The sequence below is a fragment of the Taeniopygia guttata genome, chromosome 1, assembly GCF_048771995.1.
Source record: "Taeniopygia guttata chromosome 1, bTaeGut7.mat, whole genome shotgun sequence".
Taxonomy (NCBI): Eukaryota; Metazoa; Chordata; class Aves; order Passeriformes; family Estrildidae; genus Taeniopygia; species Taeniopygia guttata.
In genome coordinates, this window is record NC_133024.1 from 18,538,007 (window position 1) to 18,553,165 (window position 15,159).

The following is a 15,159-nucleotide window of genomic DNA, read 5'->3' on the forward strand; positions in this document are numbered from 1 at the left end:
TGGCACAGAGGACATGGAGTAAAAATCCATGGCAGGGCTGTTCTGGAGCCAAGATACAGCCTGAGTGCTATGAATGCTCCTGGATTGGGACATTTTGGGCTGGAAATCCACAACCACAGAATCATTTTGGTTGGAAAATACCTCTGGAATGAGTCCAAGCTATGCCCAATCCCCACCTTGTCACCAGCCTAGAGAACTGAGTGCCATGTCCAGTCATTCTGGGACACCTCCAGGGATGGGGACTCCAAGCCTCCCTGGGCAGTCCCTTCCAATGTTTAAAACTCCTTGCCATGAAGAAATTCCTCCTGATATCCAACCTGAACCGATTGTGGCACAGCTTGATGCTGTACCCTCCAAACCAGCCACCTTACACAGACCGAGCCGAGGGGTGACAAACTCCAAATTTAATTTCCCAACAATTCCACCTGGGTTTCCAAGCAGTCGGAAGAAAATAAAGCCAGAAAGGTGTCAGTCCTGAGGCTGGGCTGGGCTGGGCCCTGGCTGCCGCGGCTGCCGCCGGGCCATGCAGGCGCCGAAGGCGCGGAGCTCTTGCTGGCAGTGCCGCCAGTCCCGCCGCTCCGCCATGCACTCCTGCAGCTGCCGGTGCTGCTCCAGGCAGCCGGTCCGCGCGATCCTGGCGTCCAGCGGATCCTCGTCCTCCTCCGCCTCGCCCCGCTCCGCCGCCGCGCGGCTCCAGCCGTGCCCGGGCTTCGCCATGGGGCGCTGGGGACGGCCGAGGTGGCGGGGTGCGGTGGCGGGGCCCTTCGGGGACACCCGGAGCCCTCTGCACCCCCGGCACCTCACCCCAGCCGTGGGTGCCCAGCGCCCTCCTCAACCTCCCGAGGCCTCCCCGTTCCCCGGGGATGTCCAGCACCCTCCCCAGTCCCCGCGGATCCCCTCCCGAGGCTCCCCGTTCCCCGGGGATGTCCAGCACCCTACCCAATCCCCGCGGATCCCCTCCCGAGGGTCCCCGTTCCCCGGGGATGTCCAGCACCCTCCCCATTCCCCGAGGATCCCCTCCCGAGGCTCCCCGTTCCCCGGGGATGTCTAGCACCCTTCCCGTTCCCCGGGGATGTCCAGCACCCTCCCCAGTCCCCACCCATGGGGGCAGCCCCGTACCAGCGCAGCGCGGTCCCTTTAAGGCGGGAGCTCGGCTCGGCACTTCCGGGACGTGGCACGGCCGCGGCGGCGGTCGTTGATTGGCGGGTTTCTCCCCTTTCCGCTCGCGCGAGGGCCGACGGGAAGTGAGGAGGCGGAAGTGTCTGCGTTACCTCGGCAAAGATGGCGGCGGCGCTGCGGATCCAGAGCGACTGGAGCCGGGCGCTGAGGTGGGAACGGTCCCTTTCTTTGTCTCTGTCCTTGTCCCTCTCCCTGCCCCGCTCACGGCCGCTTCTTCTCTCTGCAGCAGGGACGAGGGCGAGGCATGGTTGAGCTGCCGCAGCCCCGGTGAGTGGCCTGAAGAGGCCTCAAGGGAGCCGTGAGGGTGAGAGGGGATCGGGGAGGATCGAGAGGGTCCTGGGGGTGAAGGGTGTTCAAAGAGCAGGAACGGATGGCGGTGGCCGGGGCAGCCTTTGCGACAGGGGCTGGTGGCGGGGTGCCTCGTGTGTTAGCAGGGAACGGGGCTGCTGGGGTGCCCTGCGGTTCGAACGGGAGTGCCGGTGTTGGCTGGAAGGGATTGGGGTGGTTTGGGGATCCCTTTGGTGTTAAAGGGTGCGGGGTCATTTAGGGATCCCGAGGGCGTTAGGAGGGGATGGGGGTGTTTGCGTTCCGTGTGGGTAAGGAGGGTGGGAGGGAACGTTTGGGGCGCCTGCGGGTGCTGGGGCTGACGGCTGCTGTCCCCCAGGGAAGCCCACCCTGTATGGCAGCGTCACCCGGCGCGGGCTCAGCTCCGACGGCGTCCCAGACATCGTGGCCTCCGAGGGATTCGTGGTCGGAGAAGTCACCAAGGTGCCAGGGCTGAGGGGAGAAGGGTTGGTGACCATTCCTCGGGCATAAAGGGGGCTGCTCTGTCAGCCTAAGCTGTCACCTGTGCCCTGCACAGTCCTGTCCTGCTGTGCAGAGCCCTGGAGCTGGTCCCTACCATCCCAAATGCACCCTGAGGACATGAGCCCCACAGTGACCCTCCCATCAATTTTCAGGCTCTGGGATCCCACAGCTGGGTCCAAGCCACAGTTCTACCTCAGCAACCACTGTTTCAGGACTAACAACACTTCTAATTCCTTTTTTCCTTGTTTCCCCCGCTAGAAAAGCATTCTCATTTCTTGTCCTCATGAAAACGTGTGTACCAAGTTCCTGGCTCCATACACAAGTTTTTCTAGGATTCATCAGAAAAGTGTGAGTAGCCTTGTGAGGTGGGAATCTCTGGGTGTGACTGGCAACTCTCACATCCCGTCTGTGGTGCCCTCACAGCGAGGTGTGGCCTGGATGGTGGATCTGTGTATGAGGGCTTGCAATGAAGATGGAACTTGTGGTTTAGGGATGGTGTTCCCACTGAAACACCCTGGACCACATGTCACTGACTCCTTTCCCCTTCAGCAGGATGGAAACAGGGATGGGAGGCACAAAAGACAAAGCTTGGAGTTGAGATAAGAACAATTTACTGAGAACGGCAATGGAATAAAAAAAGCAACAGTAGCAACAGCGTTAATTAACAAAATGCACAGGAGAGCAAACAGAGCCACTCACCATGAGGAGCCCAAAACGCATGCCACCAAATATCCCAAATGTCCCATGCTCCTGTAAAAATTAACCCTGTCCTGGCCAGAACCAGGACATTCCCCACCCCTCATTCTATCCCATCTCCTCATGCCCAAATCCCACACCACCCAACTATCTCTGTACACACAAAAGCACAGGAATAATTTCCTTAATCAAAGGCTGTCCCTCCTAAATGTCTCAGGATATGTATCTGTATCCATTATACCGCTTTTCCTTGTCACCAGTGGACTTCCAATCCCTCTCACTGGTATCCAGGGGCTTTTTTAGCTGACTTTAAGATTCTTCTGCTGCCATTTTTTCACTTGTACTTCTGAGCCTTATGAAATCAATCCAGTCCATTCTTTAAGACCTTGGTCTCTTCAGCACTTTTCTTTGGGAGCTTTTCTAAAACCGTGATCTTTTCCAAGGCCTGGCTTGGTAGCATTGTGAGCTGTTCCGTGCAGGACGCTCAGGGACAGCTGCAGGTAGGACAGCGTAGTCGCGGCAGATGGGACAGGTGCTGGAGTGCTCCTGGAGCCACGTCCTGATGCACTTTCTGTGGAATTCATGCCCACACTCCAGCTCACACGAGTTTCTGCCTAGCTCCTCATGGCATATTGTGCAGGGATCATCACCGAAGGCTGCACCTTCCTTGGGCTGTCTTTCCACATAGGAGAAGCTGTCCTGTGGAGGGGAAGAGGGTTTCTGTCCATAGTCCCAGATGAAGGCCTTTAATTTTAGCACCTTTAGGTTCCTGTTCCACGTGATCAATGACAGTGCCTTGGCGTAGAGCAGCGGCGCGCTCTTTCTGAACGCCTGCCAGATGTCCCAGGTGCAGCAGGCTCTGTCCAGATCCTCGAGGCACTGACTGTTCTGTGTATTCCCAAAGAGTATGTCTGCCATGGACAGTTCTGTCAGGTACTGAACACCTTCCAGCCTGGTGTGCCACCTCTTCCGCTGCACCAGCAGCTCGTCCGCGGTGTACGCTTCCCTCACGCTTCCCACCAGTCGCATCCAGAGGCTGTGAGTTCCAGTCCTTCTCCCAAGCCCCCTGTCAATGGCCACGTCCCGGGACAGGGATCCCAGCTGCTTGGCTTCAGAGCTGTCCAGCAGTACATCCACATGGGCCCCTGCAAACCAGCACTCGTACAGCCACAGCAGTAAGGACTGATCTGGAAGGCGGGTGAAACGTTCTCGGGCTAATTGCAGCTTACGTTGGGATTCGCTGATCATCCCTGGCTCTGCCTCTTCCTCCTCTTCTGAGGACTCTTCATCATTTTCATCCTCTTCATCATCGTCATCCTCTTCATCCCTCACTAAGGAAACTAATGTGGTGTTGGGTGTGTTCTGTTCAGGAGTGACTGCTCCCGGCATGGGTTGTTCCTCTGGTGCAGCTGCAGTTTGAGTGGCCACAGTGCCTGTTGTTGTGTTTTCCTCCTCCTCCTCCTCTTCCTCCTGAGGGGACTGGCTGGTATCCAGCAGTGTCCGGTAAAGAGTAGCCAGGGCCCAGCACAGTGCAGTAAGTTGCTCCTCCCTGGAACCACCACAGCATTTCTCTTTCAGATAATCTGCCACTTTAACGGGATCCTGTATTTGTTGAGGGGTGAACTTCCAAACCACTGGAGCTGAATACTCCTTCAAAACCTGTCCGATTTTCTCCCACCTTCCGTGCCACTCATCACTATCCGCTCTCTGAAAGACCTTCCCAATAATCTCTTTTGTAACTCTAAAGATGAAGTAGGCCATAAAGGTGATGTAGACCAGAGGGAGGAGATATAGCAGACTGAATGACAATGTGCTTTCTTCAGTATTCAGAAGCAGCTCAAAAGCTGCTTTAAAAGGCTTAAAGGAGTAAAAGGAGGAGAAAAGGTTGTCAAAGTATTCATCCCCCCTTCCCCCCACGGACTGGGAACGAGTATTAGCGATCTCCTGGAGGTAGTGTATCATGTCACAAGTTGTCACCACAAAATCCATGCACACAAGAATCTTGAACCATCTCTCTAAACTCTTAAAGTGCTTTATGAGGACCACGCAGGGAAATATAAACCTGCACAGGTACCACTCCACGCAGAGCTGACTAAGCCACATCGCGACCAGCGACTGTACCTAACACGCCAGATACTCAGCTCAAACTTGCTTCCAACCCGCTGCGGGCAGAGCTGTCCTTATCTCGACCCCTGGGCGCCGGACTGGTGGTTTGGGATTGGTATTCCCGAATTTAGCGTTCCTACGGGCGCTCGGTGGGAGGCTGGATAGGGGAACTGGAGCACCGAAGGCAGCGACTCACTGGGAACAGCAATGGGACTGGAACCGACCGCGGGGACCTGACCGGCAAGAACGGAAGCAGGAAAAAATGAACTTTTTCCCGCCGCCGCAGGGAGAGGTGGGAACATCCTTCTCTTGGCCCTGCCCCTCCTGCCGCTGGAAAACTTAACCCTGTCATGGCTAGAGCCCATCTGCATTTCTTGTTCCTCTTGTCCTTGGCTTTTACCGCTGTAGAGGATTTTTTCCCCCACCCACAGCCTGAAAATTCAATTCAAAAAATGCAATGCAAATGCAGCTCACAGAATCACAGAATTCCTAATGTCAGAAAAGGCATCTGAGGTCACCAAGCCCAAGCTGTGCCTGATGCCCACCTTGTCCCCAGCCCAGAACACTGAGTGCCACATTCAGCTCTTCCTTGGATACCTTCAGGGATGGGGGCTACAAACCTCCCTTTCACTGTTTAAAACCCTTTTCCATGGAGAAATTCCTCCTGATGTCTAACCTGGCCCAGCCTGAGGCCGTTCCCTCTCCTGTCCCTGTTCCTGGGAGCTGAACCCCTTTCCCAGCTCCCTCAGCCTCTCCTGGGTGCTCCAGCTCCTTCCCCAGTTCTGTTCCCTGCCCTGGACATGTTCCAGCCCCTCAATGTCCTCCTTCTGAGGGGCCCCAGTTTATATAAAGAACTAGTTTTGGTTCCGTGTTTCAGCAAATTTAGGATGTGAATTTGGCTTCATAAATAATTCAAACTGTGTATTGTAGGCTTGTGAGTCAGGCCAGTTACCCTGAGCTCTTTTCTTATTTCTCATCTGTTTACAGGACCTGTTAGAAAAGTCCAGATTTCTCTTCCACCTGGGATAAACCTGGAATGCAACTGCTGCTTCTTGTACAGGTTTCTGCCTCAGCATTCCTTTTTCTTCTGGCCTTGCAGAGTCACAGGCAGAGAATGTGCTTAGCAAGTCTTCCCCTGTACAGAACTAGGCTCTTGAGCAGAAGTATTTATATACAGAATTATATAAAGCTAATTCTTGGTGCTTTTACCTTCCTGCAGATTACCTGCCTTGATATATCCAGTGGTGGAGGACTCGGAGTGTCTACCAGCACAGATGGGACCATGAAAATATGGCAGGCTGCAAATGGAGAAATAAGAGTAAGAACATCTGGCTTGGATGTTTTTGTGTTGTCTGTGACATTCCTGAAGTCCTGAAGGCCATGGCTTTGGTCAGGCTGTCCACACCCTGTGAAGAATCTGGCTTTTTAATGAAAAGCTAATTGAAATTGGACATCTTGGAGGCTTTAAGTCAAATCTTCTGGAAAAGGTGGCTTCTCCCAAGGGGGATGTTGCTCAGAGAGGTAGTCAGAAGTAAAAGGTCACTGACAACCCCTAACCTGCATGGTAAAAGCACTGAATTTCTTATGAAAGAGAGAAGAGGGGAAGAAAAAAGATTTTGGTGCTGGATTAGGTACATCCTGGCTTGTGACTTTCTCAGTAAAGAGGGAAAGCTTCTTCTTGTGGAGCTTGACCTGTCAGCTTCTTATTTGGCAGAGGATAAAGACATTTAACCTGTGTTTAGGAGGAAATATTGTATCTTCTGCTATGTAATTAGCTGCTCAAATGGTAGAAGGAGGCCCAAAGTCAGCACTTTGCCCCAAATTCAGACCATTTCATTCCAGCAATGCAGACCCAGAGGACTTGAGTTTAATCCTTTGCCCACCTGAGAATGCCAAGATTTCCAGTGTCATAACTCAACGACTGCTCGGCACGAGGATGATGACAATGGAACTAGCACGTAGTTCTTTGTTTTTCCAGAGACTTTTGGAAGGCCATGTGTATGATGTGAATTGTTGCAGGTTTTTCCCATCTGGCCTCGTGGTTCTGAGTGGGGGAATGGATGCCCAGCTAAAGATCTGGTCAGCAGAAGATGCCAGCTGTGTAGTAACATTTAAAGGTCACAAAGGAGGTACAGAGCCCTTAAAATGCTTCATTTGCTGTGTGTGTACTTGCCTTGCACTCCAGGGCTGATGTCCAGTTGCCAGCCTGCTGCACTCTGTGTTTCATGTCTAGAATGTGGCATCAGATGCCCCAAATTCTCTCTTCCCTGAGCTGCCAATTGCTGTGTCCAGGCTCTGGTTTTCCCTGTCCCATGAGGTGCTGGGCCTGATTGAGAGGTTAATAAACTCCATGGCTGGCTGCCCTAAACTTGATTCACTCAAAAACCCATCTTGTGCTGAACCTGCCATTGTTTTTACATGATTTGGGGGTTGGAACTTGTTCTTCAAGGCGCCTTCCTACCCAAGACATTCTATAATCTGTGGGCATTGAAAATGCTTTTACAGCCATGTACCCAACCCAGACCAGGGTGTCAGAGTGATGCTGCCAGTCACTCTCCAGGTGACTTTAGTCACTGCTTATTCCTCCAGCTCAAACTGCTGCAGTCTGTTTGCTTGGCTTATCCTGTCCTTTGAGCTTCTGTAGGGAAAGTGGCATTTAAATCTTCTGGCCACCTGGCTGTTCTCTGCTAAGAAAACCACTGTCATTTTTCAGATCCAAAATTGACAGCCCACAGTAAAATAAAGTAGTTAAGGGATCTTAGTGCCAGCAGACACTACTCTTTGGATATTGCTGTAGCTGGACAACAGGGATGATGCTTTTGGGATTATCCAGGGGGGACATGGGAACGTTTAAAAGTGCCAGGCTCTTTTTTGCCCAAATTAGAGGTTCATTTTGCATGGCACCAGCTCAGGCTGAGGTGAGGTGTTGCTGATCATTTGATTGATAATATCTTCCCTTTGTGGTTCCACACTGTGGGGTTTTCTGGGAGCTGTTGCCTTCCACAGGCACCTTTTTCTAGAAGCACAACTTGTCTGTGTGTGACTGCTGTCCCTGGGGACAGTGGCCTGGAGCCAGTAGTCGAGTTCAGCTCGGGAAATCGGGTGCTTTTTTGTGTCAGTATGAACACAGTCTGTGGTTTCATGCAGGTGTTTTGGACACTGCCATTGTGGATCGGGGAAGGAATGTCCTGTCCTGCTCCAGGGATGGCACTGCCCGTCTCTGGGACTGTGGGAAGTCTGCGTGCCTGGGCGTCATCGCTGACTGCGGCTCTCCCATCAACGGCATCGCCGTGGGCACTGCTGACAACTCCCTGAACCTGGGCACACCCGAGAAACCTCCCAGTAAGGGCCTTTCCCTTAAAATCCCCCTCATCTCCCTGTCCCAAATTGCTTAGGTTTGTCCCCAGTAATCCCAAGTGATGGGAATGCTGCTCCATGCCCTTGTAGCACCATGGGAAGGGAACAGAGCGCTCCAGTCCTGGGTGGAATTCAGCCCTATCAACCTTCATCACTACTGAGTGATGAAGACTGAGCTCTGCGTGGTTGCTGGCCTTCCTGGTGTCTTGGGATCTGGAGGAATCTTGCCACAATTCAGCTGGGGCGATCCAAGCTGTTGGGTTCTGATCCCATAAAGGTTTGTTGTGCAGCTGGAATTAGCTGTTGTCCTTTTTCCAGGTGAACGTGAGGTGGGGACAGAAGGGAAAATCCTGCTGCTGGCTCGAGAGGACAAGAAGCTTCAAGGAGTGGGACTGCAGAGCAGGCAGCCAGTAAGGATCTGGGGCTGTCAGAGCACTGGGATGGGGAATTGAGCCATGTTAAACCTAAACTGGAGGAGAGGCCAAAGCCTGATGCAATAAAGGGATGCTCTCTCTCCTTCCTTCTGGACAGATTTTTATGTGAGGAGTAAGAATTGCTCAGGATTTTACTTGAAAACAGAGAAGACAGTATTTAAAATTAAACAGTGGCAGCTGTACTGTCTTCTGAATAAATGACTGCTTCCCTCTTGTGGGTGTCCCACGTGCCTGACACTTGGTTTGTTCCCAAATCCTCAGGTGTTCCTCTTTATTGGATCTGATGCCTTCAACTGCTGCACATTCCTGTCAAGCACCTACATTCTGGCAGGGACTCAAGATGGGAACATCTACCAGCTGGATGTGAGAAACACAAAGTGAGTGAGTGCCTGGGACAAACAGCCAGCGTTTTGGTTGGAAAAGAGAGTCAGGCAGAGGGTTCTGCCAGGCAGTGCCACTTCCAAGGGATGCATCCCATTGCATCCTGAGCCTCTTGCATTATTTTGATGTGCTGTGTGTATTGTTATATAAAATTTTATAATTTTATATTTGTATAATCTGTGTGCGCATACATGCAGATAAATGGGGCAGAAAATTTCTCATCATCAATATTCCCCCCTCCCACACTGCCCATTTCTTTCCCTCATGTGGATCCTGACATTTACGCTGATCCTCATTCCAGCACAGGACTGAAATGGAGCTGTGGAGTTTTATTGCTGTTTCCTGCTAACTCAGTCCATAGGAAAAAATCATGGAATAGTTTGGGTTGGAAAGGGCCTTAAAGCTCATCCAGTGCCACCCCTTCCCGTGGGTAGGGACACTTTCCACTAGCCCAATCTGCTCCAAGCCCCATCCAGCCTGGCCTTGGACACTCCCAGGGATCCAGGGGCAGCCACAGCTGCTCTGCACAACAATCCTCATCCCTTGTTTCTCTTCCTTTTCCTAGTGCTCCAATCCAGGTGATCCACAGATCAGGAGCACCGGTGCTTTCCCTGCTCCCATACCAAGATGGATTTATTGCCAGCCAAGGTAATTCCAGGGCTGTTTTGTGCCCCTAGAAATCCTATAATCGAGTCAAGGAGCTTTGTGCTCTTTGGGAATTGTCCTTTTGCCCCTTTGCTTTGGGATTTCCAGCCTCCATATCCCTCGTGCCCCTCCACAACGGGGCCTCCAAAGCGCGTCTCACCCACCGGAGCCTTTTCCCACTGGAGTTTCTGTCAGTAATGAAGATCGTGGCTGGTTTCACTGATTGGCTGCTGTGCCTTCCTTGCAGGGGATGGCACCTGCTTCATTGTTCAGCAGGACCTGGATTATGTCCTGGATCTCACCGAGGCTGACTGCGACCCCGTGTACAAGGTGAGGAACGTGAGGTACCCCTGAGGAGAAGGTGGGCAGGGAAAGCTGATGCCGGGCAGGAGGCAGCTGCCTTTACCTCAGGCTTTTCACCTCAGCAGGTTCCTTCACACAGTTGACTTCTGAGCTTATCTTTGTTTTTTCTACCTGAATAATCCTGATATTTTGCATAAACCAATCCTCTGCAGAATTCCCTGGCTTTATCTTGGTTGTGCAGGAGCTAGCTGGAGTGGTGGAGTTGGAACAGGTCTGGTAGAGCTGTGTTCCTATAAAAAATGTGGATAAAGAGTGCTGGGAGAATCCTGAGGGTAAAAGCAGCGGTGCTGCCTGACCCATCTTGTTCCCTTTTCTTTTTTTTTTTTTTCCCTTCTTCAGGTGGCTTCTTGGGAGAAGGAAATCTACACATGCTGCAGGGATGGGATAGTGAGGAGATACCAACTTTCTGACCTTTAAGTGTTTGAAGGGGCCAAATAAAGGAGAAGCGTCTGGGAAAGGCTCTTCCAAGCTGATTTTCCTGGGATGTGTGTGTTCACATTGGAGGCTGTTGTGATGTCCAGGTTCCATACACAGTGTTTTTGTAACAGGTCACATTTTGCTACTACACAAAAAGCTGGGATCAATTTTTAATTTAGAGGGAATCTTGTGTTGCAATGATGTTGTGGTTGCATTTCCAGCGCTGAAAATATGCTGTTTGCAATGGGGGGGGGGAAATAAATAAATAAAGGGAGAGAGGGGGTGCAGTGAAAGTGATTGTCACAGTATGGAGTGAAATAAACCGCTGCTTTGATAACACCTGTGTTAATGCACGTGTTTCCACGAAGACTTGGGGATTTTTAAGAAAAAAGAGATGCGTGTGAGGGCTGCGCGGGCCCGGCGGAGCTCGGAATGAGCGGGAGAACTACACTTCCCGTGGTGCCCCGCGCGGCGCGGGACCAGTCGCCATAGTGACGGGACGCCATGGGGCTGGACTACTACGCCGCGCTGGAGCTGGACCGCGGGGCCACCGCCGAGGACATCAGGAAGGCGTAAGGGACCCCCGGCATCAGAGAGACCCCCTGGGGCAGCCGGGGGTGGCGGCGGGAGCGGGGCGGCCCCGTGCGTGGCTGGCCTTAGCCTTCCCCCTGCCCCACAGTGGGGCCTGCGAGGGGGGAAAAGGGTCTGGGGGCAGCCCGGGCCGGGTGTGGGAATGGGGCCGGTGCGTCTGGAGGGACAGGACACAGGGAATGGCTTCCACTGCCAGAGGGCAGGGATGGGTGGCAGATTGGGAAGGAAATCATGGGTGTGGGGGTGGTGAGCCCTGGCACAGCTTCCCCAGAGAAGCTGTGGCCGCCCCCACGCCTGGAAGTTGCTCCAAGCCCCGTTCAGCCTGGGACAGTGGAAGGTGTCCCTGCCTATGGCAGGGGGTGGGAAGGAGATGGACTTTAAAGTCCCCCTGAGCCCATCATGTGCTACTTAGCTATCGGAAGCTGGCCCTGAAGTACCACCCACTGAAATGCAAGGAGCCCTGGAGCCCGAAGAGGTTCGAGCTGCTGGCAGAGGCCTACGATGTGCTCAGCGACCGTAAGTGGAGTGTTCGCTTCCTTTGACTGCAGGGGCAGGAAGGGGCTGGGAATTCCTGCTCCCTGGCAGGACCAGCTCCGTGACCCACAGCCCGGCTGGGAACTGGCACACACTCCCATGTCTGTCCCCCCTGGAGAAGAGGGAACCCTCTTCTCCAGCCTCCACCCAAACAAATGCTGGATCTCAGGCTGGGGCTCTCCCTCATTTCCCAACATTTCTTTGTTCCCTAAGCTATGAAGAAAGGCATCTACGACAAATTTGGGGAAGAAGGGCTCAAATGTGGCATCCCCTTGGGGCATGCGAGTGACAACCGTTGGAGCACCGGATACGTGTTCCACAACAACCCTGAAAAAGTCTTCAGGGAGTTCTTTGGAGGGGACAACCCCTTTGCAGGTAGGTTGGGAGACGTTGGGGCTGGCTGAGGTCTTTCTGTGGCTGCCATGATTCCATGGCAGCTGCCAGCTCAGAACATCAAGCTTTCCGGGAATGCTTTCCTCCCCAACTGCTCTCAGATCCCTCTGGTGCTTGGAGGAGAGATCCTGACTTCCCCTAGTCCTGGGTCGGGGAGAGACCTGAAGGTGCTGTTTAGGCTGTCAGCTTTCCCCATCTGCTCCTGTGACCCTTTCTGGGATTCCCATCATAAAGAGGGATTAGGGAGATGAAGCTGCCATAAAGAAAGAACACACTTGGGGTGGTTCCGGGTGGGAGGTAACAACCCTGGAGGAACCCCCCAGCTCTGACCCCAGTGAGGGCTGTCCCTCTGCTCCCTCCCACAGAGTTCTTTGCCGAGGATGGCTCGAAGGTGCTGCTGCCCTTTGGAGGGCCCCGAGGCCGGGGGGCCCTGCGGCAGGACCCCCCCATCGTGCGGGATCTCTACGTGTCCCTCGAGGACCTGTACCAGGGCTGCACCAAGAAGATTAAGCTCTCCCGCAGGGTAGGGGCTGTGGGACTGAAGGGGGTGGTTTTGGGGGCGAGCTCTGCCCTCACTGTGGGACCTTGGGGATTTGGGGATGGCCCTGCCCCAGGAGCTTGTCACAGGGAGGGATCAGCACCAAACCCAGGAGGAGCTGAACCAGTGTTCTTCCCCCCGGCTTGGCAAAGGGAATTCAGCGTGGGAGCTGGTAGGAAGCAAGGGCTGATCTCGTAGATGAGTGAGAAGGACCTCGTGTTCTGGGCTCCCAAAATTCCATTTTCACACTGCATTGTGTCTCCTTTTTGTGCCCTTGGTGACCTCTGTTCCCCCTCCTTGTTGTCCCAGTCTCCTGGACCCAGCCCTGAGTCTCTCCTGCTCTAGGACACGAGGAAACAGCCTCAAGCTGTGCCAGGGGAGGTTTAGGTTGGATATTAGGGAAAATTTCTGCACTGAAAGGGTGGTCAGGCAGTGGAATGAGCTGCCTAGGGCAGTAGTGGTGTCCCCATTCCTGGAGGTATTGAAAGCTATGGGTTAGTGGTGACCTGGCAATGCTGGGAGAACAATTGGACTCCATGCTCTTGGATGTCTTTTCTGCCCTAAATGATCCCACAATTCTGTGATCTGATCCTGTTTGTACCCACAGCCACTTTGGTGTGGAGTACAAGCCAGGCTTGCCCTTTCCTCTGGCGAGCAGAGTGCTGCTGACCCTCCCTCTCTGTGCCCCTCCCTGTGCACGCCCAGGTGCTGAATGAGGACGGGCAGACCAGCACCCTCGGGTGTAAGATCCTAACCATCCACGTGCAGCCGGGATGGCAGCGGGGCACCAGGATCACCTTTGAGAAGGAAGGAGACCAGGTGAGCACAGAACCACAGAATTATCAGGTTTGGAAGGGAGCCCTGGAGATCACCTCATCCAACACCCCTGCACAGGCAGGAACTCATCCAGGTGGGTTTGGGATGTCTCCAGAGAGGAGACTCCATGTTCCCCCTGGGCAGCTGTTCCAGTCCTGTGCCCACTCCATGGAAAAATTCTTCCATGAAGAAGTTCTGGTTTTCCACTGCTGAGAGCATTTGACAGTGTGACCAATAGAGACTCAGCATTACTGTGCTCAGGAGCACTCTGAGGAGCCATCCCTGCCTGGATTTTCCTCAGAACAGATTACAGAAAAAATAATTGAAAGGGCTGGTTTTCTTCCTGGCAGAAACACAGTTCGGGATTTGCCCTTGGCTGGGCAAGCATCTTGGATAAAAGACTCCTTTTTCTCTTAAGGAAAGAAAATACCTTTCTCTTCTCTCTAGACAGCTGAAAACAGCAACAAAAGAGCAAGAATTTGTGTCAGTTTTCCCAGTATAATATAATTTTCAGGTTTCCAAGGACAGGTTGGATGTGGCCTGCGGCAACCTGATCTAGTGGAAGGTGTCCCTACCCATGGCAGGGGGTGGTACTGGGTGAATTTTAATGTCCCTTCCAACCCAAACTGTCCTGGCATTCCATGATTCTGTGATCTTTTCCCCCCTCAATTAGGGCCCAAACATAATTCCAGCTGACATCACCTTTGTTGTCCAAGAGAAGCTGCACCCAAGGTTCAAAAGGATTGACAACAACCTCCATTTTGTTGCCGGCATCTCCCTGGCAAAGGTAAAAGGCTGAGTAAGGGGCCAGAGGCTCACCTTTGGGCTCTGGGGCTGCATCAGCAGCTCCTGGTGCCCCTCCATGCCCGCCAGGCACTGACTGGATGCACCCTGGACATCAAGATGCTGGATGGGAGGCTGCTGAACGTCCCCATCAACGACATTGTGGAGTAAGTGCCAGGGCAAAACGGGGGTGAGCGGGCACTTGGGAGGAACTTGGGGTGCTCCAAAGCCTTTTCCAGCAGATGTGGGGCTGGAGGAGGAGGAGGATGATGCCCACAGTGGGTGATGCTTTGGGTCTGGGGCCACATTGCTGGGAGCAGAGGCAAGGAGAGGGCTGGGTGTGGGTGGATGAGAGTGGATGCTGGAGCCTGGAAGAGGAGGACAGGCCCTGGGTGAAGCTGGAGGAGCAAATAACCTGAGAAACCCACGTGGGGCTCTGCAGGTGGGGCTGGCAATCATGGCATCCCACAGCTCCTCTCAGCCCCTTCCTTTGCCCAGCAGCCCCACGTCCTACAAAATGGTGCCCGGGGAAGGAATGCCGCTGGCCCAGGACCCGCAGCGCAAGGGGGACCTCTACATCTACTTTGACATCTTCTTCCCCAGGACGCTCAGCCCTCAGGTGAAAACACTCCTGAAAAGCATCCTGCAGGCCTAGGGACAGTGACCTTCCCCCTCTCTCCCCTGCCTTATTCCCCCCAGTAAAGCTTTGGAGCCAGAACTAGGACTGGACAGAAGTTCTTCCAAATGCTGGGAACCCTAAGACACAGGATCACCCTAAAACAAGAGCCCTGAGGCCTGGCCCAGGTCCAGCTGGCTTTGTGGTCTCTGCTCTCCAGCTCCCACCCTGCAGCAGCAGTTCTGCAGCCCTGAGGAGGCTGAGGGAGGATCTGGGGGGATGGAGGGAGGCATCCGTGGCCAAGACCCTGCCAACCAGCCTCAATGCTTTATTTTCCTAATCCCAGAATCTGTTCCTACTAAATCTGAGCCCTGACAGCGCAGGGAGAGGTCAGATACTGCTTGTGTTTTCCAATGGCACTCCAGGGCTGGGAGAATGCCCTAAGAAGGGGAGGAAATCCTGACCCTGCTGCAATCAGACCCCATTGTGGTGGTTTATTGTGC

General features: G+C 53.6%; 3 protein-coding genes across 8 annotated transcripts; 2 read left to right on the plus strand and 1 right to left on the minus strand.

Annotated features, from left to right (window-relative positions):
• Window positions 1–389: 389 nt before the first annotated feature.
• Window positions 390–1,240, minus strand: COA4 (cytochrome c oxidase assembly factor 4 homolog). 2 transcript variants are annotated; one of them, XM_030264248.4, is made up of 2 exons: window positions 1,120–1,240; window positions 390–723 (listed from the first exon to the last, which is right to left on the minus strand). In XM_030264248.4, exon 2 carries the CDS (start codon window positions 715–717, stop codon window positions 469–471), a length of 249 nt encoding a protein of 82 aa, XP_030120108.1. In that variant the 5' UTR covers window positions 718–723; window positions 1,120–1,240; the 3' UTR covers window positions 390–468. The 2 variants fall into 2 exon arrangements, with proteins under 2 accessions (XP_030120108.1, XP_030120097.1); XM_030264237.4 differs by having other exon boundaries at window positions 390–762; window positions 1,120–1,216.
• Window positions 1,212–10,724, plus strand: PAAF1 (proteasomal ATPase associated factor 1). 2 transcript variants are annotated; one of them, XM_030264227.4, is made up of 12 exons: window positions 1,212–1,328; window positions 1,406–1,446; window positions 1,844–1,947; window positions 2,245–2,334; window positions 6,008–6,106; window positions 6,767–6,917; window positions 7,936–8,130; window positions 8,464–8,555; window positions 8,841–8,956; window positions 9,526–9,608; window positions 9,853–9,935; window positions 10,308–10,724. In XM_030264227.4, the coding sequence occupies exons 1-12, from the start codon at window positions 1,282–1,284 to the stop codon at window positions 10,383–10,385; spliced, it is 1,179 nt and encodes a 392-aa protein (XP_030120087.2). In that variant the 5' UTR covers window positions 1,212–1,281; the 3' UTR covers window positions 10,386–10,724. The 2 variants fall into 2 exon arrangements, with proteins under 2 accessions (XP_030120087.2, XP_072780280.1); XM_072924179.1 differs by lacking the exons at window positions 1,212–1,328; window positions 1,406–1,446; window positions 1,844–1,947; window positions 2,245–2,334 and adding an exon at window positions 5,805–5,848.
• A 100-nt stretch (window positions 10,725–10,824) lies between these two features.
• On the plus strand, window positions 10,825–14,758 carry DNAJB13 (DnaJ heat shock protein family (Hsp40) member B13). Of its 4 annotated transcripts, NM_001245551.1 has the most exon segments (9): window positions 10,871–10,957; window positions 11,389–11,492; window positions 11,724–11,885; window positions 12,269–12,426; window positions 13,147–13,260; window positions 13,931–14,044; window positions 14,131–14,150; window positions 14,153–14,207; window positions 14,539–14,753. In NM_001245551.1, coding segments are annotated over 9 exon segments (885 nt in total). In that variant the 5' UTR covers window positions 10,871–10,889; the 3' UTR covers window positions 14,629–14,753.
• The last annotated feature ends 401 nt before the right edge of the window (window positions 14,759–15,159 follow it).